Below are 27299 nucleotides of genomic sequence, written 5' to 3'. Positions count from 1 at the left end.
TCTCAGCATTGGCTACGTCAAGGTGGGCGCTTAATGAAGTTTCCATGGGGCCGGAATGGCGTGGTGGGCTGAAATGCTGGCTAACAGGCTAAATTGTGCATGTTGAGGAAGCCGAACCCCACAACTTCCATAATTGGTGCAATTTCTGTATAATACCGAGGCTTATAATTATTTGTGTAGATTTACAAAATGGATTGCAAAACCTCTTCATGGAACAAGATTCCGGATCCATTCCTACATAAAAGACCATATACGAGAATTGAATCCCCTTCTTGTGCAGCTTCCATCCCACCACACCAACTACCAAATTCCCTCAACCTCTCATTTACGCAACAACGGCAGAGTAAGAGGAGGTAGTCAGCTTGGCAGTACCAGTGAAGGGCTCAGTACCAGCCTGGACATCAACGAGGTACAAGCTAGAGCTCAGACCCTGGTTCTTGATGAGGTATGTGAAGAAAGCAAGCATGTCACCAGAGAAGCTAGTAACGGTGGACTCAGCGACGAAGCTGTAGACAGTCATGGAGCCGTTGGGGCCCTTGTACAGCTTCCAGGTGACACCGTTGATGGTAGTAGTGGCAATGGCCGAGCCAGTGGAGGAGATAGGGCCAGCACCGCCCAGGGCAGCAAGCCAGACCATGATCTCGTACTCGTTGGAGCCGGATGCACTGGAGCTCAGGAACATGTCGTAGGCGACATCGGCGACGATGCTGGTGGTCGAGTAGCTATTGACATTGCACGAGTGGTTAGTCATTCCGTATCTATCAAAACCTTTTGGTAGAACATTCATTTCACAGAAACATACCTCCACTTCCAGGAAGACTTGATACTGCTGATGCTGCTCAGAGTCTTCGCGGTGAACTGCAGCGCAACATTGGCAAAGCTCTTGACCTGGTTGGAGGCACCGGACCAGGAGTAGGAGGTGTGCCAGGCAATTGTGGTGCCGCTCAGCGAGTCAACACCAGTGCACTGGGTGCCGGAGGTGTCGTAGCTCTGGCCCCAGAGGTCGTTGTAGACAATATAGCTGCCAGTAGTGGTAGATCCCCACTGGTCACAAAAGTCGGCACGACGAGTCAGTGACTTGGTTGGGATAGTAGCGGCATTGCTCAGACCAGCGAGCGCCAGGGAGACAAGAGAGAGAGGAGCGAAGGACTTCATGGTGACGGATTCGAAGGTGAAGGAGAGGATCTGACTAGCAAGGAGAATCGAAGGTGGATAGGATTAGGGAGAGTAGAATTTATGATCAGAAATAAGCATCGACGACTGTTTATCAGGGTCTTGGTGATCTTCTTATATACTGCCTCGTTGTGTTCTATCTGGAAAGTCGTCCGGCGGGTTAATCTCTACAGTTGTGGATGTGCTGTTCCGTGTAGAACACGGAGTGGTCCTGTCTCATAATGCTATAACCGGGACTCCACAGCGGATATTTGCAAGTAAAGCTTCGAGACGAAGAATTACTTCAAAATTCCCCGTATCCTATGTGTATTCCAGTAAAAGAGTCTATCTGCGTCACTGGTCAGCTCAATTTCGAGGAAGTGATCGCCTTCTGTCTACGTGTCACAAGACGCCCTGAACGAATTTTTCCACGACTATAATTAAGCGTTAAAGTGTGAATGGAGTTGGAATGATCTTTGCAGATTCGGGAAGTTCTCCGGGCGTGGAGAGCAAATTCAAAACGACGGCGTCGGGTGCGAGGCGGAGACGACTACTTGATGGAGCAATACGGTGGAACGATCTCGTTGCTTGTCCATCCGAGGATCCGCCGAAGATTTGCATTTGGTTAAATGGTTGAAGAACGTGGGTATTACTACTGATTCTAACGGCCGGGTGGTAGTGTTCTAGAACTCAAAGTAACTCAGGTTTAATATCTTTCCAAGTACAAATCTAGTTTTTTCGACGGCGTAGATGTCTACAACATTGGTAAATCTACGAGATTGCGGAGACTGTCGACGTCGTAGGAATAACCTGACAGGAGCAGAAATCTTCCGGGGGGCATTCCGAGACAGGGTTTCTATATTCTAAACTCATTCCGTACTTCTGCATATTTTTGACGTTCTGTGTAGGGATTGGTGGGAAAGACCATTCGTGAATTCTGCAGGCGATGCTGCAACCCCCAGACATGCACCCCGCAACTTAACCCTGAAGAAATAGGATTAACCCCAGATTTCACTTATTTTGTGACGAATAGCTTTGAGGACTTTCATTTGGTCCAGGTGGTCCCTCCAGTAATAAGGGACCATCCAGGCATAGAAGATCCATTTCGGAGGGTGTGCCGCTTTATACTCGGCGATGATCAGCAGGACTGCAGGGGAGGATAATATCCGACGGACAAACGGAGATCGATGATTGAGTTCAAGATGTGTGACAACGACGGATGATTTGGCTCTTGAATCGGGTATTTGATGGGCATTTCTTTCTCGCCAGTCGAGAATTGAAGGTAAACGATCTACATCATCTTCGTCGGGATATCGTCTATAGGTAGGACTGCAGATATATAATGGGACCATCGGCTAAATTTCAACACCGGACATGCGACATAGATTTGGCAGTGGTGGAAATAGCTTCCATTCCCATTATACTGCTTTAAATGGAACTGGATCTATTGAGGTGGCGAGTCCTTGAGAGGTAGTATGCTAATGCCTACTTAATCTTACGCATTTTGAAATGGAATCGGGACTTTTACACCTGCGCAGAACAACCCTGAGGTTACTGAACCAAAGCAGATCTATGGATCTCATTCTTAAACAACACCCTGATAAGGGTTATGCCGGATATGTGCTGCTCTGATATCTTCTCCATCCAGTATTCATCATGAATGGATCTGATTAAAATGTCATCAGCCTCAGTTCACCAGCTCTGCCGCCCCATATCCCGATCGCCCTCGGCAGTCCAGACACTCGGAGCCCGCGGAAAGCGAGACGGTATCTCGAGATAGCCAAGCAGCATTTACTTGTCATAATGAATCCCGCCAACCAGTCCCGAATCCCGTGAATCTCTCGGCAGCTCGGGTGCCTAAGATGCAAAAGTAAGCAAGGGCCAATCAGGGTGATGCTGATTCGGATTGGGTCGATCCGAGATGGCGTGGACCGGACCCCCGATGTTTTTGCGGGGAGCGCGTTCGCTAGGGCCCAGGGGCGACCGTCAATAAATTCAATTTTAATCTCACCCAAGGGTCCAACGAATTTCCTCACCTCCACTTCACCTCACCTCTCCCCTCCCTCCTCAATTACGAACTTCAAGATGCCGTCCAAATCCTCCGCCAACAAAAACTCCGCCTCTGGGTGTGGCTGCCGCTGCTTTTCGCTCCGAAACTTGAGTCTGCTCGCCGTTTTCCTGGCCCTGTTCTCTGCTCTTTACAGCTTCCTCGACGCGCGCCTCAACCAGTTCTACATTTTTGACCCTGAGCATCTGCATGATCTGTCGCAGCGTGCTATTAAGGCGCATGGCGAGGATACCCGCTCTATTGTCGACTTTATTGTCGCTGAGCTGCAGGAGAAGGTTGGTGAGAAGTATCTGAGCACCGAGGAGGAGTGGGTGTTCAACAATGCTGGCGGCGCCATGGGCGCGATGTATGTCATTCATGCCAGTAAGTGAATTTCTCCTTAGAAAGCTCCTTGCCGCATGCGAAGCCATTGTATGGCCGTTTTGCTCGAGATTGAGCTCGGCGCATTGGATTCTCTCGAGGACCTCCCGACCTTCCAATTCCCGACTAATTGACTAACGAGTATTCCTGTCTAGGTATCACTGAGTACCTCATCATCTTCGGTAAGCCATTACACTGCCTTTTCGCTATTTCCTTTATGTCAATTAGAATGCTAATCACCATCGTCTTCTAGGTACCACCATCGGCACCGAGGGCCACACCGGCCGCCACACCGCTGACGACTACTTCAACATCCTGCACGGCGAGCAACTCGCCTACGTCCCCGGATCCTTCGAGCCCGAGAAGTACCCCGCCGGTACAGTCCACCACCTGGTCCGCGGCGAGGTCAAGCAGTACAAGATGGACAGCTCGTGCTTCGCGCTCGAGTACGCCCGTGGCTGGATCCCTCCCATGCTGTTCTTCGGCTACGCCGATACCTTTACTAGCACCCTCGACTTCCCTACTCTGTGGGCGACTACGCGCATTACTGCGCGCGAGATGGTCGGTAACTTGTTGCAGTTCAAGCTGTAAGACAAGGGATGTTATTGCTTCATTGTACGATTCAATTGTGGGAAGATGGGAGGATTACAAAGGATTGTATATTGTAATGGGATTGGAGATTGGGAATAGTGTTGTATACGCTATTTGGATGGCTATATCGACACCGGCACTGGCATTGGCATCGAGAATCTGCAAAGAGTAGAATGGTAGATGGATTCGGCATGAGCTAAAAGTACTTGGATAACCAAGCTAATGAATGTTTACCTTGTAATACTCTCAAATCTTCGCCTTCCCCTTGAAGAAAGCACCAAGCATCCTCGCCGGCTCCGTGACCTCACCCTCTCTCCCCTCAAACGACTCCCCAAACGCCGTCACACCAGCTTGAATCGCCTCATCCAAAGAAACAGTTTCCCACGTCCGCATAAGAGCCTTCTGCCGACGCACAGCCAAAGGCCCATTCTTCTCTAACTGACACACCCACTCCTCCACAGCATCATCCAAAGCCTCCGGCTCAACGACCTTCTCAACAAGACCCCATCTGAAAGCTTCATCGGCGGTGATATTCTCTCCTAGGAGAAGCATTTGCCGTGTCCGACCCCATCCAATCAACCCAGGGAGAAGAGCTGCTTCAACGACACTCGGGATTCCAACTCGAACCTGTTGAATCTGGTATCAGCGATGAACCATCCCTCGCAACAAAGCAAATACAAGAGTATAGCATATCAAAGTGAAAAGCCAACAATGTCACATACCTCGGGCATCCCAAAAACCGCCCCCCGACTCGCAACCCTCACATCACACGAAACAGCCACTTCCAACCCGGCCCCAAGCGCATATCCATTCACCCTCCCAATAACAGGCACGGCACACTCACGGATACTCCTACAAGCCTCGGATACCTTGGATATAAAGCTCCGCGCCGAGGCAGGTGAATCCAGGAATGCCATTTCGGCGATATCCGCGCCGCCGATGAAGGCCTTTGGTCCGGCGCCGGTTAGGATTATGCAGAGGAGGTCATTGTTTTGGGAGGTTAGGGAATGGATTGCTTGGGGGAGCTGGGTGAGGAGGGGCGTGTTGAGGGCGTTTAGTTTCGTGGGTCGAGAGATTGTTAGGTGGGCGATTGTGCCTGTTGCGCGGTGGGTAAGGCGGGTGAGGAGTGACATTGTTATGAAGGGTTTGATTTGATTTGATTCTGGATTATGTTGAATGTGTTCTGGCTACGAGGGTTGCTTGTATTTGCTTGTATTTGCTTGTATATCTGTTGCTAGACCGAAAATCACCGATCTCAAATGCGGGGAAGTGTTTGTAAGATGCCTCGGAGGTTTGGGGCGGAGATGAATATGGGAGGTGAATGGAGATTGAACATGGAGAATCACTATTATTACACTGATGGTGTTTGAAAAGACAGACTCGAGACTTTGTCTTCGAGCTATTACCACCATTTCTATACTCTCCTCAGCCAGATGTGATGTTATCCGACGAATCCACCCAACCTCAACCTCTCTTATACTATTTCATCTAGAATCAAATGAGTCAAGCAAGATGCATATTGTTCGTTACTCATGGCTTAATCATAAGACTGCAAGGAGGGATGCACAAGGCTTTCCCTCTTCACAGAGCTGGAGCCTCCCAAAACTCCCTCTTAATCTTCATCACAGCGGACCGCTTATGCGGAAAGTTCACCTCACCCTCTTTATAGAAGCCAGCGTCCTGAAGATATTGAATAAATCTGGAATCATCATTAGAACCATCGTCCAAGTTGAACCGAAAATCAAATCACATCTGCCAACTTACTTGATATTATCCACCCGGGGCTCCAAATAGACAGCCTCAGTCCGCATATCAGACAAGAAGCAGTGGTGCACCAATGCACTCAACCAAACAGCCACCCGATGAGGTCCTCGGAACTCCTGCTCCCCAACAAGAACATGGATACCCCGGTCATAGTTCTCAACTCGATTCACCAATCGGCCCAGCGGGTCTTCCTTCACCCAGTAGATCTCAAAGTACCCGAATGGCTTTCCATCCCAGCAGCCGATGACGGGGAAACTGTGTCGGCTGGCGAGGTTCTTCATCAAAAATTTCTCCTGAACTTCTCGTTCGCCACCTTCTTTCCACATAGCTTCAACGCGAGGATCATTCATCCATCGATGCAACATCTCCAGGTCGGATGGTGCGCTCGTGCAGAGATGTTGTTCGACGCTGGTGACCGAGGAGCTCACAGTTGTGGTCGGGGTGGATGGCCGACTGCTCGTGTTGGGTCCCTTTGGAGCCCCAGGCTTGGTCATCGGCAAGAAGGGTACTCGGAACGAAAGGAACTGCGCCAAACTTGGGATATGGCGCACGTAGAAGACCTCGCCTTGATGCGGGGGTTTAGAGCGGACGGGATGGCGTACGCCATTAGTGAAGGTATATTGTGTAGGGGCCGGCGGATAGTATGTCGGAAGATGACTCGCCGACGTGAAAGGCCCGGTCGAATTATACGTGCCGATGTTACTTGTATGGAACAAAACCTCTGATGGTGTCAACACGCTCGGACTCGACAGACCATCTCGCACCGGGGATGCATGACGAGATTGGAATGGGGTCAGCGAGGGCGAAGGCGGAGTCCCTCGGGGAGTGAGCGTGAAAAGGAACAGGCGCGGGTCGATTTGCCAGAAACTCCGTCGACTAACGAATATATTGGACCAACTGCCAGAGTCTCTCGTCTCCATAGGCTGAAGCCCGACGGAAGAGTCCTCACTCGCAATCAGACCCATACGCTCAAGCTTCTGCAGCAGGTTCCGACCCTTGAAAATCCCTTCCCGTCTGATGTTCACACGCCACTCGCCCTGCGGTCGTCCATCATGTGGCGTCGAGCTCGAGGCAGCAGTTTCCACATGCAAGTCGGGCTGGGGCTCGTGAAAGTACCACCACAGAGTCGCCCAAAGCATCATCGCAATCTGACGCGTCGGCGACATCACCGGCTTGTAATCGCTGGACGGGGGATTGACAATATAGGAGATATAGAGGCAGTCGCGGTTCAAGGTGGGGGTCGTAAAGCGGGTGAAATTGTCGCTATCGCTGCTACTGGGGGTAGGACGTCCATTTTCAGAGCCAGTCCGTCCTCGTTCTTCGGCAGGAGGCTGCTTCCCAGGGGACTTTTCACTATGGATGATGATTGTCCAGCCTGGTGGGAAGGTCGAGTTGGAGCTGTGCGAGAGCGAGTCGTTCGATTTGAAGGTGACCCCGCCAAAGACGGGCGTCACAGTGAACGAGAGGCCATTGGGCAGGTGGCAGATAGTGTTTCGCATGGTGACTGAGTAACTGTACCAGCTTCACTTTGAGAAGGTGAAGAACTTGCCCTGGGCTACGTAAGGGAGAAGAAAAAGCGGACGCACGAGACCGACTCGCGTTGCTTTTTTACTTTGCCCCTCACTTGCGCGGGGAATCAGGGCAACAGTGCACCAATCGTCTTGTCCAAGCTTAAGAGTATCACCGCGATAGCTAGTGAATGATCGGGCAGCGAAGAGAAACTTGACTCATGGAGGGGAGGGGCAGAGGTAAAAAGAATGGACGACGATGGGGTGACATCGTCGGAGTTGGAGGTGTTGATCTCTATGATGGCGATGACGCACTTTGTCCCGCGATGGGTCAACATCATACCACGAGCCATCCACACCGCGTCTTTTGGTCAGCGATAACATTTTACATCTATTTACTTGGCGTATGATTTGAAAAGGTAAAAAATTATCTACACCGACGAAAGGTTTGTAAATATTCAAACTAGCCAATAAGAAATCCGATATGGTAGCCAAAATAGGGTAAAGCGTATCAAACACAAAAGATCCAGAATAGGGTATACTATTACAAAGGCCATGCAAGATGCAAATCAAAAGTCCTCCACTGTTGTACCCAATCCTCGCTCCCGAGCAAGACGCACGAGATCTCCGCCCGTCACCAAATCCATCAGGCCCAGCCCGACGCTCTTGTAGATGACATTCCCCCGCTCCACCCAATCGCGCAGGCTCTTCTCTTCATCTGCTGATTCCACTGAGTCTGTCTCACTGGCTTTGCGGGCGGCGTGGCGTACCATCATCAGTTCGCCGAGTTCGACGACCTGGTGAGGTTTAATCCCGGCCTGGATGATCTCGCCAGCCTCCTTCATGGCTGCGTCTAGACTGTCCACGACGATAACCCCGCTGCGTCGTGTATGCTTGTGAAAGTGACGGTGGGGCGGCGTGACATTGACCTCGTCTCGGAGGATATCGGGGTGGATTTCACTCATATGTTTCTTGTAAGAGCCCACGGCACAGATGAAACGACCTTTCTGGCGTCCCTCTCGAGAGGTCAAAAACTCTGCTGGGAAGAGAGATGTAGAGGACGGGGTACAGCAGAAGATAGCATCGGTTTTGCGAACATGCTCCTTCAAAATGCGGTTGTATTCGCCAAAGTCACTGCTCATGGCCGAGAACTTTACATCGCGGCGCCACTCCGTGTTCTCAGGCAAGTAGATATTGCGGAGGAGCTCAGCAGCACGCTCGAAGGAGCGGTTGACAATGTAAACGCGCCGGATCTCATTGCCACGCAGAATAAGAGCCAGTCGGATGTGCCAGTATGCTTGGGTACCAGCCCCAAACACCAGTAGAGTTCGCACCTTCTTGCGCTTGTTGAAAAGCATCAGTGATGCCAGCGCAGTGCGGAAGGCCGTTAATTCGTGAGCATTGATCAACCCGAATGGAAGTGAATCTGCATCCAGGAGAGTCACGCTTCCTCTAGGTGAGGTGTCGCGAGTGCCCGCCCCCGGCCAGGCCCCCAGGGTTGCTGATACCTTTCCCGTGACTGGTAGCTGATTCACGCAGCCAGTCAGAAGCGTCGAACTATCAGCGCTGTCGGCCCCGCCACTGCTTGCCGTGGTGACGGAGGGGCTGATCGAGCTATCATCCTCATGGGACGACCCGACAGACAAATCGCTCATCTCCGACGAGAGAGAGGCCACTGAGTTTCGCACAGAGCCTCCTCGGGATCGAGAAGATGTCGGCTCGCCCTCGGGGATGTCGAAACCCGCACGCTCTACGGCACACCCCGCGGTGCCACCGTCCTGCAGGGAGATCATCTTGATCCCCAGCGTCTTACCCGTGGTAGCGGGCATGAAGAGTGTGGTGCAACCATTTGAGCGAGTAATTGCAGTTCGCTGCGGCTGATAGGTAGCTGAGCAACCCTGATCCTGGGAGCCGGTGGAGTATTCTCGGAGCGCTTCAGAGAGGCTCCGTTGGAGTTCGAGGATCTCTTCCCGGGTGAGAGAGAGCAGCAGCTTCCGAAGCTGCGATTGGGAGAGGATGGTGAGCGGCATATGGACGGTTCAGAGTTCGAGGCACTCAGTTGATGAGGGAGGGAGTGAGTGATAGAGTGAATGGAAAAGGAAAGATAAGGCTAGACACGTTTAGCCTGGTTATCTGTGATTCGACCCTGCGATTCAACACAATAATCCAGGGCCGCGCATTCGCCAAGATCCAAGTGAGACCAATTTCAGCACGCCAAGGTTAGTAGCCGGGCAAAAGGTGTGGGAAAAGTCTCCAATGTAAATCAGCTTGGGTCCAATCTCGAGGCCTACGAAATCTCCGAAGATGACGACAGGCGGGACTTGCAAGGTGGGGGAGCGGGGGTGATCAACAGCGATCAGACTCGTTAGATGTGTGCCCGGTGCTCCAGCTGTGCAGTGCCCAGAAGATAAATGATACTTCCGGGATGTGGTGTACGATCAGAAGAAAAATGGTATCAGCATGGGAGGCAAATCCAAATGTGAAAAAAGCAAAACAAGCAGATGATCGGCTCTCGTTGGCAGCGACCGATGGAGTCGGATGGACCAATCCTGCCCGAAAACGGCGTGGCTTAATGCGGGCGGCCAGTGGGCGTCTGCCGATCCGGAGCCTTGCTGCCTCAGGCCATACAGCCCTAAGCACTCTGTAGTCTAGTAACTGATCTTTGTAGCCAAGTGTTCCCCTTACTGATCCGGAGTTTGCTTTTTATCTCTTCCGAGTGATCTAGAACGAATCATTGGGGGCTTTGCTCATGCCCGAATAGACATTGGAACTAAGCTTGCGACATACCTGGATGATTTTGATTTTGAAGCTCTATCGGAGGATTCCATCCCTGGACTACTATGAAGACGGGAATTGCTTAAGTATAGTCCATTGCTTAACAAACTGGCTTTCTGTAATTACCTTTAGCGTCTTCAATTGTATCACAAATAGCCGGAAATAATGACATCCCTCAGCTACCATGAGTACTCAGGCTCCAGGGTGGAATCCAGGATCACTCAGACAACGAGTGGAGATAGTAGAATGAAACAGATCATTTCGAGTTCGATAGCTAGAAACATAGTAAATGGGGCGCTCAAAATGGCGTCAAGAGGGGCATATCTTGGTGACAAATATATCTTCATCTAGCTTGAGAGTATAACATACAAGTGACTGATGTTCTGTTAGCGAGCATGTCCATGGATTGAGGTATACGTCATGTTTGTCCAGAGTTAAGCCTCCACGAACAGCCCACCTAATATGACAAATAAATTTAAGTGAAGGAGGTTGAGATATTCTTGACACTGTGGCCTGCTTGTAAGTTGATGTTGTTAATTAGGGTACTTCAAAGAAAGAATCAGAGGTAGATGCTCAATAATCGTGATCTGATGGCCTATTTTGTGCTCTAAAATGTTGATAATAACTCAGACTTTGCGTATTATACCCTTATGTTGACCACACGGACACCATGTACCATGAGACTACCATAGAGTTAACCTTTCTCCAAAGGCTCAGATGCTTATGATGAACCGTAACATGCATGCCTACCATACAGTAGATTGATTGAGACCCTCCTGTCTCATCTGATGCTCGTGTTTCTATACCAGACGGAATCGGGGGTTTCAATATCTTTAATCCTTGCTAATACAGGACAAGACCACTCCATATCCAACCTTCTCTGGTAATTTCTTCAACTGTTCAGGCCGAACCCTCTCACCTTTCAGGTTACAGAGCAAATCCTCATATCACGTTCAACTAATCTTCTATTTTCTATCTCCAACTGAGATTCCGATCCGGCCATCGCCAAACCTATTTTTCTTTTCTCTTTTCTTTTTCAACCCACACCTCACTAGGAAACCTCACTTCCAAATCGCTCATATTTGGAAACATCATCACACCTACAGCCAACCTCCACAAAAGGTTTGACACAAGCAAAGAACTATCCGGTATACTCTCGCCACTTCAATACTTACCACTGGGAGGTTTCAGCTCTTTTTCGACTTTCCTCACGGGACGCCCTGCCTCACCCTAAACCACATATCCTCATGAGTGAATCACTTCGATCCCTTTATCACCTGGTCTCTTTATATCTGGTACGTCTTTGGCTTGCAGCTGTTCATCTTTGGATAGGATATCGTTTCATCCGAAATTTCGGGTCCCCTTACTGTTTCCGACATGCTAACTTTCTTGACTTCAAAGCGTGACAAAATGTCTTCAACCATCGTCCCTCCCAAGCCCACCCAATATACACCTGCCGCTACAATGCCAGAATCTAGCAAAGAAGAAACCTTCCAGGAGCCTATTCAGGAAGCACTGGCTCCAGTCCTGTAGGTGCTCTTGGGACCCCAGCCGACAGATTTTGAGATTCATGCGAACGAGCGCGTAATCAAAGATCTGACCAAAGAGCCTACTAAGCGGAACAAGACAATTGGCGCCACGGTCCCGGTCACCAAAGAGATGACACCAGAGGATCGAAAAGCCCTTGCCAAAACTCTGGCCAGAGAATTTGATAACTTTCTGGAGACTCAAGTTTTATATGAGCCGGATGATATTTCACATGTTCCACTCAAGAAAGACGCTGGACCTCAGACTGAAGGTAGTGGAGCTGCCAGTTATCAAGCTGTCTTTGCGACGAAGCAACGCAATCCGCTGGACCAACAGCTTACTGTTGGCGAGGCTTGGAATCAAGCGAGACCCAGTATCCCGTCTGCCTATCCTGGACCCGGGACATGCTTCTGGCTTTCAGCCATTTGCTTTGAGACCTTGGCAGGCAACAGGTGTACAGTGGATGTTCTCTCAAGAGTCGGAGCTGATTCGAGGAGGAATTGTCGCTGACGCTTGCGGCATGGGGAAGACCCCAACGGCTTTGACGTTGATCTTTCTCGACGCCAAGCGTCGGAGTGAAGACCCAAATGCCGTTTTCCGACCAAACCTGATTGTCGTTCCTAGCATGATATTCTATGTCTGGTTTGATGAGATCAAGTCACGGTTTGGCGACGCCATTGAGCTTAATCTCTTTTATGGATGGAAGGAGATTCTACCAGAATTTGAATCGGATCCCAAATTCCTTCTTGGTGTCGATGAGAGAGAGATTGATAGGCTGGCGCGGGCAGTTGCTGCACTGGATCCCAAGCGCCCTCATACAGCATTTACTGTATTCCTCACGACCTACAACACCTGGCGAATGTGCCAATATGAGACAGAGCGTGGAACGCTGCTTCTGAGCGAAACTGTACGAATCACATTCATAGATACTGCTAACTATTAGAAACCACTAAAAAAACACTTTCTTTGCTGACAATCCCTTCCCAGAGAGGAGTTGATTGGCCAACCAAGGACCAGTTCCGCAAGGGCAGTGAGAAGTACAAACCTCGAAGAGAGGCTTTCTACAGGCAAAACGAAAAAATTGATAGACGGGGAGAAGGAAGCCCGCGTAAGAGAACGCTGGAGGGAGATATTCTGGGCGGTCTGTGACATTCACTGGGGCCGGATCATTTGCGATTCAGGGAGCTACATGAAGTCACCATCTGCTCAGCGACATCAAGCGATTGCCGGGCTTGAGCGAGAAACCACGTGGTTGCTTGAGGCTGCACCAATCCGCAACCACCTTTCGGACATCTCGGGTTACCTGAACATCCTCTCCAGGTTCATCCCTGAATGCAAGAAAGACGAGCATGGTCGCTTCATCCTTCCTGTGCCCCCAGGATTTGGAGAGGGGGAAGGGTTTGAAAGTGATATTGATGCTACCAGCAATGGTCTGAACTCCGCAAAATGCCACCACAAAGGCGCCCTTGGGGTCTCTTTTCACGGAGAGTGATAGAAAGAATCATCGGAAAGGGTCCCATTCATGCTGAAATTGGATATAACATGCTTCCAATCGTTCATCGTCTGTCTCAACTCCGGCGCAACATGGGAGATGTGATTCACGACGACAATGGCCAAATCTATAGGGTGGGAGAAGAGACCCCACCCTTGCGAGTGATGACCATCGAGCTTCAATACAGCAACGAGGATCAGACTTATCACAACAAGATTTACGAATGCATGATCAACGGATTCAGCAAGTCGGAACTTTCAGAAACAGGTGACACTATTCTGGATGCTGAGGAAGCCGGTCTTCAGGACATAAAGAAGCATCGGAGCCGTCGCCGTCTCAGTCTCCTCGCCTTCAGCCCCTCACTCGATAAATTCATCCGAAAGCTTGCCAGCAAGGAAGAACTGGGACGGAAGATGAAGGGACTGCTGTCTGGAGTAGACCGGGGTTCAGCGTTTTTTGGGCCGCGACATGTGGTGAAGATAGCACAAAGACAATTCCCGCGACCCGGGCTGCCCAAGTGACAAACCTGGCAAAAGATTGCCCTCGGCTCCGCTACCTTGTACGAATCCTCCACAGTATGGGAGTATTCGACAACCCGGCTCCAGAATTGACTCCTGAAAGTCTGCCTCGTTCCTCATCCTCTGTCGGTGGCCATTATCAGCATGGCTTGAGGAAATGTTCCTGGTCGCTATGGGAATCAAATACCGAAGGATTCACCCAGGATTGTTTCCACAGGATCGTGTGGATATTGTGGCTTCATTCAACTCTCCGGAATCTGAGGCTAGAGTGCTACTGACTACTTACAGTTGTGGCTCTCTCGGTCTTAATGACCATCGTGGTTTCAGTAACTTGGTGCTAATGGAGCCGGACCAAAATATCAATGGTCAGTTCCAAGCTATTGACCGGATTCACAGGATTGGATAGAGGCAGCCTCAACGTGTATGGATCTTGTTCATGGAACATACCATTAATCAGTATATCGACTACAAAAACTTCGAAAAGATCCTCCCTCAAATTGCAGGCGAGCAGCATCAAAAATTTGCCCCAAAGCTAGAGGAGCTACGAAAAGGTCGTGCCTTGGACCTAGGCCTTGGCGGTGCTGTCACTGCTGCAGACTTGGCAGAGGCTCTTAAAGCCCAACGACTGGAAGATATCAAGTCCCTGGCCTATGAATATCTTTGCCGTCCTGACAAGCTTGGAATCGACCCAGGATGTGCCGCACGCGACTCACGATTCGGGAATTTGCACGACCTAGATACAGAGGATACGGAGTGCCCCTTGGATCATAGCACCTACGCAAGGTCTCGTCGCAGGCCCGTCAATGCAGTCATTCGGGCAAAAAAGAGTGAGAAGGATCGCGAAACCAACCAAGAGCACAAGGCTAAATGAGAGGGCAAGGCCAATAAAAAACATAAGTTGGACAAGACCCTCGGTGACGAGGGCCCAGCATTGAAACGTTTGAAGCTCAAACTCTACAAGCGGAAATTGTTGGAATTGTATCTGGCAAACGAAGGGAGCTTAACCGGCTCTCCATCGGCATCTCCACCCGAAGCCTCGGACTCCCGCTCCGACGATCCCTTGCACCTGCCTCCAATTTAGACGGTTCACCATTCTCCCAACTCACACACTTGCACACGACCAATCTCCCCCGAAAAACACACCAATTAACATACTCCATATTGCGCAATGTCATATTCAGAGCCGATCGTAGCGTTCATTGGATGTGGTCAGTCATTAAATCCCCAATCAAGCCCGCAATTGACGGTTGACTCATCACTACCCTCAGGAAACATGGGAGGCGCCATTCTACATGGCGTACTCGATGCCGCATTCTCAAGCAAAGCTTCAGACTTCATTAAGAGAAGACCAGTATCCAGGTTCATTGCTTGCACAAAGACAGCCCCTTCGGCGGATCGGCTGAGAGCTTCCATTCCGACGGAGCAGCAGCCTCATATCCAAGTGATGTCTTCCCAGGCTGTGCCTGTTCAGGTCATGAATCATGCAGATATTGTCGTGCTCGGCTTCAAGCCATTCATGGCCGAGGATGTTCTCAGTGCTGAAGGTGTGAGAGAAGCGCTTGCTGGAAAGCTGGTTATCAGTCTATTAGCCGGACAGACACCCCAGAACCTGGCCAGGATTATTCGTGAGGGTTCGACAGATTTAAACGGAGTCAACTCTACGAACCCAGTCATTGTCAAGGCTATTCCGAACATGGGCGCGCAGTTCCGTCAGTCGGTTACTATTATCGAGACACCTGATGAGCCAATTCCCGAGCATATGACTGAGGTAGTGGAGTGGATGTTCAAGCAAGTTGGTGAGATCAAGTACCTTCCCCAGAGCCAGATGGATCTTGGCTCTGTGCTTGTTGGTGCGGCGCTCGCAGCTATGACTGTACCTATCGAAGGCATCCTGGATGGATGTGTGGCCGAAGGACTGAAGCGAAATGACGCGATGGAAATGCTTCTGGGGGGTTTACGGGGACTCTCTGCCGCTTTGGAGTCTGGTATCCATCCCGCAGTTCTTCGTGAGAGCATCTCGTCCCCGAGGGGATGCACAATTCAAGCCCTTTTGACGCTAGAGAAGGCTGGAAGCCGGGCAGACTACGCGGAAGCCATCATCAATGGCACGCAGCACTTGAAGAAGGCAGATAAATAGACGTGGTTATAGAGGCGTGAATATAGAAATTTGAATTTATTTCAAAGGAAATATATCGTGCACCCAAGGGTATGGGAAATAATGAAGCAAGAATTGCCGCCAACGCCAACTAAACCACACAAGTAGATGTTGTCAAAATGTTGATCATCCCCACACGTCATTGTCATCCTTCACCAAATCATCTTCATTCAAAACTCGGAGGCCGTTCTCGCGCTCCTCGCGCCTGCGCTCGCGCTTGGTCACCATTCGTCCAGGCGTGAATGGGGTTACCGGCGTGAACGGCATATAAGCACTGTAAGGAGTGGGCATGCCAGTGACAGGCCCGTTACGATTCTTCGTTGGACGCTCCAAAATGGTGGTCTTCGTTGCCGGTGCGCTCTGCAGTGGGTATGCATCACGGAATGGCAGATTGGAAGGAGGCTGGCCAGCAGTAGAGAGATTTAGGGGTGTTGGTGGTGCTCGGGTGCGGGTAGTAGGAGGAGGTACGAGCTGTGCAACAGCGGGCCCTGCGCGAGGAGCTGTTGGAGGTGGCCCTGGGTTGTAAAACCGAGGAGACAGGGGTGCTTGATCTTGAGCATAGGACCGAGATGCATGCAGATCTGGCGAGGCAAGTGGGGATGAAATGCCCAATTTGCGAACGGGGAATCGCGGAGAGCGTAGCTTACCCCCGTCCGGGTTTGAGTTTGATTTGGAGCTGAAGAGCTTGGAAAGACGAGAGCCGTTCGACTTTGGAGACTTCAATGGCTCTCTGTACGAAGGCTCCATAGACTGCGATGCATGTCGATCGGTAAAAGGGTTTGTATATTGGCTGTCAGGGGAGTTGGCCTGAGAATCCGCGTCCCTTGAGGAGATATTTACTCCCGAGGCCTTTTGAGCATCATGTTCCATGACTGCTGCATACAGCATTTCCATTTGGTCCTGAGCTCGCTGGCGGTCTAAGGCTACGACCGATTCGTCGATAGTGACCATACTACCGTTGACAGAGGTCTGCGAAGGTCGACCTCCTCGAGGAATACTGCCCCACGAAGAGGTGAAACCACCAGCTGTTGGGCTGGGAATATTCTGCGACATTGGAGAAATAGGGCTGGGATCTATGCTCTTCGCTGGCTGCAGCATTTCCATCTGCAGGGAGTAGTTGGATGACTGAACCGTCCGACGAATTCTGCGTCCGACAAACAGTAGCAGAGCGAGGAGGGTTGCGACAAAGATCAAGTAGGCACCGGCAATGCTGCCAATCTGGATTCCGAGTAGTGACTTATCCACAGGAGGGCGATTTGTAGAACGTTCAAAGTGCTCTGTACTTGACCCAGAAACCACGACTGTTTGAAGAACAAGAAGATAAAACACAGAAAGAAAAGGAGAAGAAAAAGCAACCCGGCAGAGAGGCATTTCCGGCACCTGTTTTGTGACCAGAAGATCAATCACGGCGGGGAAGAAAACGGAGAGAGTTCAATCCAATCTTAAGTGCAGCGTGCAGTCACCTTGGGCCGATCGACATGTCGAAGCGGTGATATCGTCGAATCTGGTGCGAGCGAGTGGCACATTGTGTTTCCAGAAGTGACGGGGCGGCAGAGCGGGGATAGGATCGGTATAAAACATTGTGAGCCACCAGGTGTGATGATGTGAAGAGAGTGTCGGGGCTGCAGGTGAAGCATTCGCCTGTTGAGGCCCGTCGAGGCCTGTCGTTGGTCGCCAGTAAGCGCCCGCATGCACCATCATCACCAACGGGCGGCCAGTCAGAAGGCGAGATGGGTGTCTCCACAGTGATATCTTGGCATCCAGGGGACCAAGCACCAGCCAATCAAAATGGAGAGAAGTAGAGAATATGAGATCCAATGATAGTTGTTGATGTCGTCAATACCCCAGACAAGAATAGGACTGGAGATTTGGAGTTGGTGGAGATGTCGGAATAGAGTCAATCACGTGCCCTGTATACTTCGAGCATCGCACCTTCCTTCTACAACGCACCTTCCAGCTCTATCCATTGAGAGTACCCATGATCATCCACCCTCTTGTTCTTCCCTCTTCTTTCTTCCTTCTAACATGACCATCTTCATCTCTCAATCTCCCAATCAATCATGGGCCACAAATTCTCCGTCGTCAAGGGTGTCAAGTCAGGGAATTTCTACGAGCAAGGAAACGCCATCAACGAAATTTGGGTAGGAGATTTTGAGCTCATCTCCAGACTTCCCTTTGGTGATTCCGACATTGGCCAGGCTGGCTGGCCCCCAGGCAATTGGCCCAAGATTCCCTGGCATCAATTTATCATCCCTCTGAAACGAGGTCTCAACACAGTCAAGTGCAGCAGCCTCGAGTGCCGTTCCAACCTAATTGGAAAGCCTTTGGCAACTTACGAAGACCCACTTCTCTTGACATACCTCGGACTTCTGCTGTTGCTCCTGCTTGGGGGTGTTCTCGGCATCGTCTCCCTGGTATTGAAATACAGAAGATCTCGTTCGTCGCGTCTTCAGTACTTGGCAACGGAGAAGGCACACGCCGCTTCGCTTGCATGAACATCGGAACCGTTTCGCCTGTCCGACTGCGAAGTTGATTTGAGACCCGTGCGAAACTCTCGGAAAGAAATCGGAAATTATTCAAAGACGAAGAAGACTTCTTCACGGAGTCTGGTTTCATTTCTGCTGGCAACTCCACCTACACACTCGTTTTTGCGCATCATCCATCACAGCACTCATCTCCAGCGAAACGAACTCTTTCACGCCGGATCAGACTTTCGTGCATTGCTTCACTCAACCTAAGTTCGCCACGGCCAACACTGAAGCCATGACAACCTCTCATCTCGCTGAACCACGTCGGAGCGCATGTTGTCGGGGTGCATATGCTTTTTTTACTCTCTGGAGATTGGATTATCTCGATAAGTTTCTCATTGGTTTCTGCATAACTATGATTGGGTGCAATATCATAGACATCATCTGGGATTTGGAGCGGCATCGAAATCTTGGCGAAAGGACTGTGGGTGCAGATCGCCCCCATACTCACGTCAGGGCGATCCGTCTTTGGCTTGCGTTTGGATCCATAGTGATGTTCGTGGCATGCGAATTTGCCAGCTTCCTCATTCTTTGGCTAGGGGCCCCCTTTCCGTCATCTGAGATTCACGAGCTCGTCGCCGAACTCTTGGTGACTTTCACTCGCGGGATGATTCCGATGTGTTTGGGCATGTCGAGCATCATCCACTTTTTTCTGTTGGTTGAGGTATACCAGAGGATCCGCGCACTAACTTCAACTCACAGGCGTCAAGACTTGGAGGGTATCGGTAGTGAGAAGAGGGATTGACACAACATTCCGGTCGTGATGATTGAGGGATTGTGTTGTTGCTCAGAACTGTCATGGGAAGCTCGGCTTGAGAGAACATTGGTATGAGTGAAGTTCGTGTCATTGCGGTTCATGCTATATTTCATCTTGGCCTCCAGGAGGAAAGGGGGCTCTCAAGCATATCATACAAACAGCACCTGTTTCAATGCCCCCCCTGTTTCAATCCTGTTCTATATTCTTATCCCTTTTTAGAGAACAAGTCTCTCCAAAGCTCCTTCATTCCATACCCATTCTCTTTATCCTCCTCGGAGACATGCACCGACTGGGCCGTGCCGAGTGACCCAAGCATGCTCGACTTTGGCGGAGGCACGGATACTGACGGACGTGCACGCTCCGATGCACGTCGTCGTATCTCCTCCGCGAGTTGTGGGGCAACATCAGCAAAGCAGGACTTGAGTTCGCGGTCGAGATTGACATATGGCTTTTGAGCCGAGCGCGGCGCTTGTAGATTGTATGAGCGGGCAATTGTGTTGAGTTGCTTCACAGCAAGCTCATGGTATGAGCGTTCAATGGCCATATAACTTTCATCGCGCAGCGGTGGAAGATGGAGTGTATCCTCCACCTGCTCCGTAACAGGTTCGACTGGGGTCTCTGGTAATGCAGACCTCGACACAATCCGTCCATCAGCAGAGATCTCCGAAACCGTATCTCCACTCTTACTATCCCGAAGTGCAGCTTCTATTTTCGCTTTCTCAGCTAAGCGTGCTTCAGCCGCCGCATACCCCCTAGCTCGCTGCATCTGCACTTCCAGAGACCCGCCCTGGCTAGCAATCAACCGTGCAGCATGTCTCCTCCACTCCGTACGTATCCGCTGTCGAAACCGATTCAACTCCGAAGCAAGTTCCTGCTGCTTTTCAATCCACGGCGGGACAATATCCTGTTTCTGGATAATCTTATTCATAAAGTACTCCGTCGTATCGATGAAAGCACTATTCGCATTATGATCCGTCTCGGTATTAACACCCTTCCCACGCTTGATTTTCTCAAATTGGCCTCGCGCAATGGCATCTTCGATCCGCTCGTTGGCGAGAGATGCCAGACCCTGAATAGATATGGGCATGGCGTGTGCGCCGGGCATCAATTTCTCTCTCATTTCTCGTCGCATAGTCGCACGCTGGTCTTCGGAGAGACCCGGGTCTTGGCTAAGTGCGTATTTAGAGGTGCGTTCCTTTGCGGCAGCGAGACGGGCTCCGGTGGAATGCTTGGGTTTGGCGGTTGGTTGGAGGTTCACGGGTTGCGGGATCTTGTATGCGGTTCGGATTGGTTTGCTGGCGTCGTCGAGCATGCGGAGGGCTGAGTCGTGGAGGGTTTCTGTGCCTGTCCATGCTTGAGCTGCGGCTGTATCGCGCGTTCCTTGACCCGCGCTGGACTATAGATTTGGGAGAGGGAGATTAGTTGTATAGATCGGAGCATGGGTTCGGACGCAAGGAAGAGCTTACCGGCATATCGAGAATCGAGTGTGCAGCTGCATGTTCACTCTTGAATGAGGCTGCCTTGACTCGTTCCTCCAGCTGTCTCTTCAAATCTTCTGAGAATCCCGCGTGCTCGATATTGTGGAGCGCTGATCGGCCACCTTCCAGGATCGCATCCTCGGTCATCTGTGACAAGCGGCGAGCCATGGCACCTTCTTCCTTTTCTTCTTTTGGTGCGGCCTCATCCTTGCGCTTTTCTTCCGTTTGCGCGGAGGAAGACGCCGTATTTTGTTGTCTTCGTTGACATGACGCCGAGAAGCACCTGGCTGCGGGAGCTGCACCTCTCGATGCACGTCCAAGCACTCGACAGGATTGAGTGCTCCAAATCTGTGGCCCTGGCATACCAACAACCTTTCACTTAACACCCAGTAAGCTCCTTGACGATGAAAAACAGATTGCCTTGAGTGTAGATAAGAAACAAGTTCCCAAGTGGCAAGCTGCTCAACACACCATCGGCCCCGGAATCCAAGCTGCTTATGTCATCCACCTCCGCGGAGCCCAAAACTTCCAAGTGGATTTTGATGCGCATCTCTCCATTGCAGGCGCGCCAATCTCGATTGCTGTCCACGGAGCTCTTCGCAGCATTTCGACCCGTTCCTTTTCCTATTGTTTCAACGCAGTTCCTTTGGACTGTCCACCTCCTTCATCATGGTTTCCAAGGGCAACGTTACAACCCGGTTGAACCCGCTCCGTCTGAACACCATCAACCACCTCCGTGTCCGCCGGCCGAATCAACATGAGCAGAATGCTTGCGTTACTGTGATGTCTTCAATGCTGAGTATGTCCTTCCTTGGATTTGGAGAACAGAGCTTGTGTGGTTTCCACGATGCGTGGTAGCCAGGTCTGCACAGCACCCGACGAGCAGCCAAAACAGCTCCCGAATTCTTCGCATCGAATCCCTTACTAACCTAACCCTCTTTCACTGCAAATAGACTGCTGGGCCTCCCAGGGATACGGCCACGAGGGCTGTGCCGCCCTCGAGGCGCAATTGCGCAAGTGCATGGACGCACCGGTACGTCTCCTCTCATCTGGTCTCAGCCATCATCCCCATCCCTCCACCTATATTATTTGAGAACACCCACTGACATCACGGTGCAATGTACAGAAATCGCAAGAAAAGAAGAAGAACACCGTCAACTACCACCTGATGAGAATGTACCCCAAGGTCGTGGGTCCGCGCAAGAAGGATGGTGTTCTGGGTTAAATTATTGTCGGGTTCCAACATGGGGCCATTTATCGAATGGGAGTTTTGGGGATCACACACATCTTGTAATGGTCAGAATCCAGGCCAGCGTCAGTGTCAGTGTCAAACACACGAGTCTTGATACTGGCATAGACGGGACTGGACTGGAGACGACCATGTTGTCTGAAGTGATACGGGAGTTGGTCTTGTTTTTTACGCATCTGTACAGTACTTATACCTACGTGGAATATGGCATTGCCTTTGAAAAGAATTGATTGTATCATTATTTCAACATTCTGGAAGGCTGTATCGTGGACACTTCACTAAATCTGCTTATTACTAGACTTTCTGGAACTTCAGGATTAGTTTCTCTCCTCGGGGGTGAACGGTGTAAGCATCAATAGCTTCGATATCATCATCGTTGACGATGGTCGTGCGGAAGTTAGAGTAAATTGCCGCGGCGACGAGTTTCGTTTCTATTGATCCCATTAGCATGTCACTCGTATCCCTTTGGATTGTCTCTTGGAACCATACCTTGAAGCGCGAGATTACTTCCCACACACATCCGCCCTCCACTTCCAAACGCCCAGAACCACCGTCGTCGCTCTTCAAGCTCTTCCAACGAATTCTCCTCTTTAAGCCAGCGCTTCGGCTGCCATGACTCCGGATCCGGGAAGACCTGCGGATTACGATGCAGCGAGTAAGCCTGCGCATTGACGCGAATGTTTCCAGGGATATTATCGTAACCAGCCAGACTGCACGAGGGCTCGGGCGTGACTCGAGGTTGAATACCCGGAATCGGAGCGTGAAGACGGAGTGTCTCCGTGACGATGGCTTCCAGCAAGGGCAAGTTATCAATGGACTTTGCAGGTGGCAATTCCGAGGACTCCGGGAAGAGAATCGGAGAGTCTAGAGTGAGCAGTTCCTCGCGGAGTTGTTCTTGGATCTCTGGGTGTCGGGATAGTTGCCAGAGGAGGTATGTCAGCCCCACAGCGCTGGTTTCAAAGCCCGCGGTGAGTTGGTCGTACATCTCGCACGCGATTTCGTTCAACTGCTGGGCCCGGTCTGGCTTGACGCCTTCCTTGGCAGCTTGTTTATCCAAGCTCTGCTTTAGTTGTTTGTAGACAATGGGTTCCACGGATGGATCGGTCGAGTTCATTGATTGTTCTGCTTTGCCGCAGAGATCTAGAGCCCAGGCGTCGAGCATGTCGTTGGCTGAGTCGCAGTATTTGGGGATGACACGCAGACCCAGACACTTCATCCATCCATTCAGGTACGGCATCTCCTGGTGATAGAACTCGAATGGTTTCCGGCACAGGTACATATGAAGCCAGTGCTTCCGAAATGAATGATCTTGGAGGTGGTTGGTGCCATTCTGCAGACCAAAGAGGTAGCAAGAGACAAAGTCCATAGTCAATCCCTGGTTTAAGTCATGCACATCCAGAGGCTTATCCGAATCTGCAGCCTCTTGCAGGATTGGCAGCAGACGATCCAGGATGACTGCTTTGGAGACAACCCGTAGATTGGGAGATGTCTGCAGCGTTGACTTGGAGTAGATATTGGATAGCATCCTCTTTCGGATGGAATGGGTCTTGCTTCCAACCATAGTGAACATACTCACAGTGCTATCATATCAACATGTTAATTAAATTCCATTCCCGATAACTCAACACAAGACCAACTCACCCCAGCGACCCAAAAACTCTCGGATACCATTCATGTTTCTCAAATCCGCCTGTATAGACAGACTTGATCCCGCCATCAACGCAATTAATCGAAATCTCAGAGGGACCCAATCTCACAATCGGTCCAAGTCTCTCATGCGCAGCCTGAATAGTCCGATTGTTCTGCATCCGAAAACGCCTCCATAGCATCCACACCGGAGAAATAGGCACACTCCAATGAGCATTTGGAATCTTAGCCAGCGGTGAGATGAAAGCAGGGTAAATAATGGCCTTGTATATCACCGCAGCCACGATGGCAACGGCCACCAGGGAAGTCATTGATATAGCCATATTGCAGAATCAGGTGTGCTGGTACAGACCGTCCATGCTCTGTCCGATCCGTTTCGTGTGAAACCTGGATGGTAAGGAACCCCCCGGGACTCTTTATAAGTCCAGACTGGAGAGATTAGCGGGTTTAGGTAATTGAATTGCCAGACCCCGCGTGAGGAGAGAAGGTGTGGGCAATCGGCCCAGTGCCGAACTAGAGAAAGTGTACGCCGGGTGGATCGGACGATGATGAAATTATCCAATCAGATAAGCGCGATTACTGACCGACCCCGTAATCTCGATAAGACCGATAAGAAAGTGAGAAAATGACATAATCGGCGAGTCGGGGGTGGCCGGGATGCACAGTTGATACGGTAAACAAACACGTGTACAGAGTCCTCGAATCATATAAATGACATTCGCATTGAGAAGAAACTATAGACGCATGAGTTTTGGGATTTTTGAATACACTAGAAGAGACAGGTGCGTATGCACGTGAGACACAGCGCAGAGACCAGCTAGCTACGTGCGCGGAGACAAAAAATAAGAGAGAATCCTAAAGTGGATCGGTAGTTGAGTTGGGGCGAAGGAAACGGGGATGACGAGTATTCACAACAAGAGTTCCTCCGATTTCGAAGATATGTATAGCACAACTTAGTTGACGTGGTTGCCGAAGAAACCACCAACTCCCTCACCGACATCGTCGGGGTAGACATAGAATGCCAGAGCAAGAATGAGGTACCTATAAGACAATCGGTTAGATCACGACCATGAGTGCAAGGAGACGAAAGGTGAAAGACATACATTCCCAGGCACATGCCACCCTCCAGATAGTTGGACTTTCCATCCTGAATCAAGAGGGTCACGACCAGGCCAGAAATGAAGAACGCGACGGTCTCAAAGGTCTGGAAGTGAAGAGTCATCTCGATACCCATGATCCAGCCCAGGATGACCAGGAAGGGAGTGACGAAAAGGGCAATCTGCAAGCTGCTACCAATTGCGACGCCAATCGCCAGATCCATCTTATCCTTGTATGCAACCACCACCGCAGTAACGTGCTCGGCAGCATTGCCAACGATAGGAATCAGCACCAGACCAATAAAGGTCTTGCTCATGCCGGTCTTTTCCACGATGCTGTCAATGCTGCCAACCAGGTAATCAGCACAGATGGCCACCAGGATAGTCACGATGATCAGAGCCACAGTGGCAGCCACGGGGTTCAGCAGACGCTCCTCCTCTTCCTCGCCCTCGGCACCCTCGGCACCCTCGGCAGTCTCGGCATCGTTGGACTCCTCGAAGAGATAGGCGTGGGAGTGGAGCTGGAAGTAGAGGTACATCACGTAAATGATGAGCAGGATGATCGAGGTACCGTGGGAGAGGATCAAGATATTGTCCTGTGCGCTTTGCTTGGAGTGGGACAGGGCCGCGTAGAGAGTGGCCGGGATAATCAACGAGGCGGAAGCCACGGCCATCAGGGAGGACATGGTGGAGGCCACGGTAGAGTTGAAGGACTGCTCGCGGTGACGGATACCGCCCACCAGGAAGCAGCAGCCCAGAACCAAAAGGATATTGGAGAGGATACTACCCAGCATACTGGCCTGGACGACACGGATCTGTTTGTCCTTGAGAGCAATGATACTGACCTATAACAGTATCCAAATGATCAGTATTTCCTTCAACGACAAGTCCTCCACAACGAATCGAATACACTTACAATCAACTCAACAGCATTACCAAAAGTAGCATTCATCAGACCACCCAACGCCTGACCCATCGTCGCAGCCAACTCCTCCGTCGCAAAGCTCAGCAGGGAGGCAAGCGGAATGATAGCAAAGAAATTGAGAACAAAGATAGCGCTCGGATCCCAACCGAGGGCTCCCGCGATGATACCCAAAGGAACAAAGACCAACAGAATATTCACATAATCGCGGACCAGAGTCAACCAGGTCAAACGCACGACATGCAGCGGCCAACGCACCCAGGCACGATTATCCTTGGGGTGATGGTGGTGACCACCATGCTCGGTCTGCTCATGGGGCGCCAGGCCCGAGAACGAAGAAGAATGTCCAATATGGCCCAACAACGCGGTCCGCTCACCAGCCTCAACACGGCCATTGCTGGAGGAACTCATTTTCCTAGTGGGACCGAAGCTATAGCTCCGCACCTGCGAGCGAAACCCAACGGAAGCTAAAAAGTGGAAAGACGGGGAGGCAAGTGTCAGTGAGATGTGTAACGGGCCAGTTGTCGGTTACGCAGGCTCATTAGAGGAGGAGTCTCGTTGTCGGGAAGGGGCGGAAGGGGATTTGTTGGTTGGTGGTTCCCGGGTGATAGACAAGGGGAATAATGAAAGAGAAAGGGTTGATGATGAGAGAGGAGAACAGAGCAGGAGACTCAACCTACACATAATTTTCTTTCCTTTGAGCGGCGACCAAGCCAAGCTTCGAACCAAGTCCAAGGAAGCCAACTGGGCCTAATGGAGGAATTGGCGGGGGTGGTTCCAGCCACAAATTCCGTGGTTCCAGTGGTTTAGTTTGCGACGTAACCGGCGGGGGGGAGGAAAGGGAAGCTCCGTGGTGGAAAAAGGGCAAGCGTAAGAGGATTACCGACTAGAGGGAATGGGGAGGGGAGGGGGTCTGTGGAATGATGGAATCCGTGGATAGGGAATGAGGGAATAGGGATGGATGGAGAAATCAGATGGAGAAGATCAGACATGCACAGCCTCGATTGTCCTGATGGACTGATGCAGCATCCAACACTAGCGTCGTTTCGGGAGGTGGTTTCGTTTAGCGGAGGGAGACGAGAGAGCTTGGGAGAGGAGTTGACCAGTTGGAGGAGTTGGGGAGTGAGGAACAGTTGGGAAGAAGCTTGGGCCAGGACTGCTGATCGGGGAGGGGATCCACTCTGATGTCACTGATTGGATCCGCCCAGGGCCAAGAAATGCACTGCCACAGACAAATGATGCATTTAACAAGGATTCGGTTATGGGTTCAGTCAGGTCAGAAAATTGCCAAGTACATACTACAGGAACCATGTTCAATGGTTAAATTGTGGCTGGTCATATTCACTCAACATGTAGCGTTGCACTATTTAATTTTCCACATTGAGTATTTACATCCATAAAAGCAAGACGAAAAAGTATAAACTATGCGAGATAGGAACTTGGGACTATGAACTAGCAGTAACATGGTATGGTATCTATCTCATAACACCTTCCAAACAAGATGGAAAAGAAAAAGTCCCCCGATCCACAGGTAAACACAAACAAAGAAAAAGACAAGAGGTAGACTCAAAATGGTAAGAAGAATCAAAAAAGAAAATTAGCAAAGGGAAGGGAAAGTTTACATCAAAGAAGTAGTAGGTCACATCAAGAAAGAGAAGAAGAGAGGAAGGGAGCGTCAACATGAAAAAGGGGAACAAAAAGAGGGAGGGTA

At 50.7% G+C, this 27299-nt stretch overlaps 15 protein-coding genes across 15 annotated transcripts; 7 read left to right on the top strand and 8 right to left on the bottom strand.

Moving 5' to 3' along the window:
* Window positions 1-325: 325 nt before the first annotated feature.
* xgeA (putative endoglucanase) lies at window positions 326-1155 on the bottom strand (the record flags this gene model as incomplete). Its single annotated transcript, XM_057146954.1, has 2 exons — window positions 326-722; window positions 803-1155. The coding sequence occupies 2 exons, from the start codon at window positions 1153-1155 to the stop codon at window positions 326-328; spliced, it is 750 nt and encodes a 249-aa protein (XP_057014840.1).
* A 2082-nt stretch (window positions 1156-3237) lies between these two features.
* erg2 (C-8 sterol isomerase ERG2) lies at window positions 3238-4171 on the top strand (the record flags this gene model as incomplete). Its single annotated transcript, XM_057146953.1, has 3 exons — window positions 3238-3583; window positions 3736-3762; window positions 3834-4171. The coding sequence occupies 3 exons, from the start codon at window positions 3238-3240 to the stop codon at window positions 4169-4171; spliced, it is 711 nt and encodes a 236-aa protein (XP_057014839.1).
* Window positions 4172-4417: 246 nt separating this feature from the next.
* N7473_001012 (uncharacterized protein) lies at window positions 4418-5304 on the bottom strand (the record flags this gene model as incomplete). Its single annotated transcript, XM_057146952.1, has 2 exons — window positions 4418-4798; window positions 4894-5304. 2 exons carry the CDS (start codon window positions 5302-5304, stop codon window positions 4418-4420), a joined length of 792 nt encoding a protein of 263 aa, XP_057014838.1.
* A 448-nt stretch (window positions 5305-5752) lies between these two features.
* On the bottom strand, window positions 5753-7434 carry N7473_001011 (GNAT family N-acetyltransferase; the record flags this gene model as incomplete). The annotated part of the gene is made up of 2 exons (XM_057146951.1): window positions 5753-5870; window positions 5936-7434. The coding sequence occupies 2 exons, from the start codon at window positions 7432-7434 to the stop codon at window positions 5753-5755; spliced, it is 1617 nt and encodes a 538-aa protein (XP_057014837.1).
* A 578-nt stretch (window positions 7435-8012) lies between these two features.
* Window positions 8013-9473, bottom strand: N7473_001010 (putative proline utilization protein PrnX-like; the record flags this gene model as incomplete). The annotated part of the gene is made up of 1 exon (XM_057146950.1): window positions 8013-9473. One exon carries the CDS (start codon window positions 9471-9473, stop codon window positions 8013-8015), a length of 1461 nt encoding a protein of 486 aa, XP_057014836.1.
* A 2504-nt stretch (window positions 9474-11977) lies between these two features.
* Window positions 11978-12688, top strand: N7473_001009 (SNF2-related protein; the record flags this gene model as incomplete). Its single annotated transcript, XM_057146949.1, has 1 exon — window positions 11978-12688. The coding sequence occupies one exon, from the start codon at window positions 11978-11980 to the stop codon at window positions 12686-12688; it is 711 nt and encodes a 236-aa protein (XP_057014835.1).
* A 641-nt stretch (window positions 12689-13329) lies between these two features.
* On the top strand, window positions 13330-13758 carry N7473_001008 (uncharacterized protein; the record flags this gene model as incomplete). The annotated part of the gene is made up of 1 exon (XM_057146948.1): window positions 13330-13758. The coding sequence occupies one exon, from the start codon at window positions 13330-13332 to the stop codon at window positions 13756-13758; it is 429 nt and encodes a 142-aa protein (XP_057014834.1).
* Window positions 13759-14191: 433 nt separating this feature from the next.
* On the top strand, window positions 14192-14626 carry N7473_001007 (uncharacterized protein; the record flags this gene model as incomplete). The annotated part of the gene is made up of 1 exon (XM_057146947.1): window positions 14192-14626. One exon carries the CDS (start codon window positions 14192-14194, stop codon window positions 14624-14626), a length of 435 nt encoding a protein of 144 aa, XP_057014833.1.
* Window positions 14627-14923: 297 nt separating this feature from the next.
* Window positions 14924-15892, top strand: N7473_001006 (pyrroline-5-carboxylate reductase; the record flags this gene model as incomplete). Its single annotated transcript, XM_057146946.1, has 2 exons — window positions 14924-14963; window positions 15024-15892. The coding sequence occupies 2 exons, from the start codon at window positions 14924-14926 to the stop codon at window positions 15890-15892; spliced, it is 909 nt and encodes a 302-aa protein (XP_057014832.1).
* A 144-nt stretch (window positions 15893-16036) lies between these two features.
* Window positions 16037-17281, bottom strand: N7473_001005 (uncharacterized protein; the record flags this gene model as incomplete). The annotated part of the gene is made up of 1 exon (XM_057146945.1): window positions 16037-17281. One exon carries the CDS (start codon window positions 17279-17281, stop codon window positions 16037-16039), a length of 1245 nt encoding a protein of 414 aa, XP_057014831.1.
* Window positions 17282-17970: 689 nt separating this feature from the next.
* N7473_001004 (uncharacterized protein) lies at window positions 17971-18405 on the top strand (the record flags this gene model as incomplete). The annotated part of the gene is made up of 1 exon (XM_057146944.1): window positions 17971-18405. The coding sequence occupies one exon, from the start codon at window positions 17971-17973 to the stop codon at window positions 18403-18405; it is 435 nt and encodes a 144-aa protein (XP_057014830.1).
* A 995-nt stretch (window positions 18406-19400) lies between these two features.
* N7473_001003 (DnaJ family domain-containing protein) lies at window positions 19401-21215 on the bottom strand (the record flags this gene model as incomplete). The annotated part of the gene is made up of 2 exons (XM_057146943.1): window positions 20662-21215; window positions 19401-20591 (listed from the first exon to the last, which is right to left on the bottom strand). The coding sequence occupies exons 1-2, from the start codon at window positions 21034-21036 to the stop codon at window positions 19401-19403; spliced, it is 1566 nt and encodes a 521-aa protein (XP_057014829.1). The 5' UTR covers window positions 21037-21215.
* A 127-nt stretch (window positions 21216-21342) lies between these two features.
* N7473_001002 (mitochondrial 37S ribosomal protein mS37) lies at window positions 21343-21898 on the top strand (the record flags this gene model as incomplete). The annotated part of the gene is made up of 3 exons (XM_057146942.1): window positions 21343-21472; window positions 21627-21706; window positions 21800-21898. The coding sequence occupies 3 exons, from the start codon at window positions 21343-21345 to the stop codon at window positions 21896-21898; spliced, it is 309 nt and encodes a 102-aa protein (XP_057014828.1).
* A 318-nt stretch (window positions 21899-22216) lies between these two features.
* On the bottom strand, window positions 22217-23892 carry N7473_001001 (cytochrome P450; the record flags this gene model as incomplete). The annotated part of the gene is made up of 3 exons (XM_057146941.1): window positions 22217-22353; window positions 22412-23502; window positions 23564-23892. The coding sequence occupies 3 exons, from the start codon at window positions 23890-23892 to the stop codon at window positions 22217-22219; spliced, it is 1557 nt and encodes a 518-aa protein (XP_057014827.1).
* Window positions 23893-24522: 630 nt separating this feature from the next.
* Window positions 24523-26272, bottom strand: N7473_001000 (calcium/proton exchanger; the record flags this gene model as incomplete). Its single annotated transcript, XM_057146940.1, has 4 exons — window positions 24523-24610; window positions 24673-25511; window positions 25583-26055; window positions 26269-26272. 4 exons carry the CDS (start codon window positions 26270-26272, stop codon window positions 24523-24525), a joined length of 1404 nt encoding a protein of 467 aa, XP_057014826.1.
* Window positions 26273-27299: the final 1027 nt, after the last annotated feature.

The sequence above is a fragment of the Penicillium subrubescens genome, assembly GCF_028828155.1.
Source record: "Penicillium subrubescens strain IBT 31985 chromosome Unknown utg000001l_segment0_segment0, whole genome shotgun sequence".
Lineage (NCBI taxonomy): Eukaryota > Fungi > Ascomycota > Eurotiomycetes > Eurotiales > Aspergillaceae > Penicillium > Penicillium subrubescens.
This window is presented reverse-complemented; position numbering and strand designations above follow the sequence as displayed.